Below are 1,371 nucleotides of genomic sequence, written 5' to 3'. Positions count from 1 at the left end.
AAGACGGAGGCGTTCTGCTGCTGACCCGACAGCCAACCCTGCACAGACCCTCCATCCAGGCCCACTGCGCCCGCATCCTCCCCGGAGAGAAGGTGACACTTCACCCCCCCCCCTCACCCCCCACCTCAGTGTCCCTGTAGATCCCATTCACTGATGGGTTCTGACTCCTGTGTCCCAGGTTCTGCGGCTTCACTACGCCAACTGTAAGGCCTACAACGCCGACTTTGACGGAGACGAGATGAACGCTCACTTCCCTCAGAGCGAGCTGGGCCGAGCGGAGGCCTACACCCTGGTCAGCACCGACCAGCAGTACCTGGTCCCCAAGGTGGGTGTGGCTTCACTTCACATGCCGTCACATGACCTGACCTGCCATTATGTTGACCTCAAGGAGAAGGTCAAACGCTGAAACGATTTTATCCCAAAATTCCCAAACACTTTTCACATCAATTTTGACCAAAGTCCATCCTGAAAACACCAAGAACAAAGTACCTGGTACCGACCCAGACACAGCTGCACCTGGTGTAGCTCTCTCCTTCTATGACCTTTGACCTGTCCCTGCAGGACGGTAAACCTTTGGCAGGTCTGATCCAGGACCACATGGTGTCGGGGACCAGGATGACGATCCGAGGCTGTTTCTTCACCAGAGACCAGTACACGGAGCTGGTGTACAGGGGCCTGACCGACAAACCCGGCCGAGTCAAACTGCTGCCCCCTGCTGTACTGCGACCTCAGCAGCTCTGGACGGGGAAACAGGTGAGTGAAGTAATACTATAGTACTGTATAGTACTACTGTGCAGACAGCCAACCAGAGCATCTCTATAATTAAAAACTCAGAAATATAATTATTAATATTTCCTTATCGTTGACTGCCATCACGGGCCAGAAGTGGGCCGCATGCCAAGGGTTTGAACTGTAAGAACCCAGTTGTTCTGAATGATTTGGGATTTCCTGCAGGTGGTGTCCACGCTCCTCTTAAATGTGATCCCAGAGAAGGCCGTGCCCCTTAATTTGGTGGGAAAATCAAAAATCCCCAGCAAGGCCTGGCTCCAAGTTCCTCCACGCTCCGCTCCGGGATACGACCCCGACAGCATGTGTGAATCCCAGGTAGGCTACGACGTTCCATGTTTGGAACTGTTTGGAACAGTCAGGTCAGCACTGACCGTTTCCTTCCTGTGGTCCAGGTGGTGATCCGTCAGGGTGAGCTGCTGGTTGGAGTTCTGGACAAGGCTCACTACGGTTCCTCCGCCTACGGTCTGGTCCACTGCTGCTACGAACTGTACGGAGGAAAGACCAGCGGCAAACTGCTGACCTGCCTGGCCCGACTCTTCACTGCCTACCTGCAGCTGTACAGGGGCTTCACTTTGGGTCAGA

The 1,371-nt window shown here is 54.5% G+C and overlaps 2 protein-coding genes across 2 annotated transcripts in view; one reads left to right on the top strand and one right to left on the bottom strand.

The window, feature by feature from the left end:
• The window catches only part of irf2b (interferon regulatory factor 2b), a 28,451-nt gene that overhangs the window by 4,309 nt on the left and 22,771 nt on the right, over positions 1 to 1,371 (bottom strand). The gene's annotated exons all lie outside the window — the stretch shown is intronic.
• Positions 1 to 1,371, top strand: part of polr1a (RNA polymerase I subunit A) — a 17,551-nt gene that overhangs the window by 5,282 nt on the left and 10,898 nt on the right. Inside the window, exons 14-18 of the mRNA XM_008327727.3 lie at positions 4 to 92; positions 179 to 325; positions 562 to 753; positions 955 to 1,104; positions 1,182 to 1,365. Of these exons, the coding sequence (XP_008325949.1) occupies positions 4 to 92; positions 179 to 325; positions 562 to 753; positions 955 to 1,104; positions 1,182 to 1,365 (762 nt within the window). The remainder of the gene's footprint in view (positions 1 to 3; positions 93 to 178; positions 326 to 561; positions 754 to 954; positions 1,105 to 1,181; positions 1,366 to 1,371) is intronic.

Source organism: Cynoglossus semilaevis, chromosome 15 (genome assembly GCF_000523025.1).
Source record: "Cynoglossus semilaevis isolate Cse_v1.0 chromosome 15, Cse_v1.0, whole genome shotgun sequence".
Classification (NCBI taxonomy): Eukaryota; Metazoa; Chordata; class Actinopteri; order Pleuronectiformes; family Cynoglossidae; genus Cynoglossus; species Cynoglossus semilaevis.
Note: the sequence above shows the minus strand (reverse complement) of the source record. Positions and strands in the feature narration are given on the sequence as shown.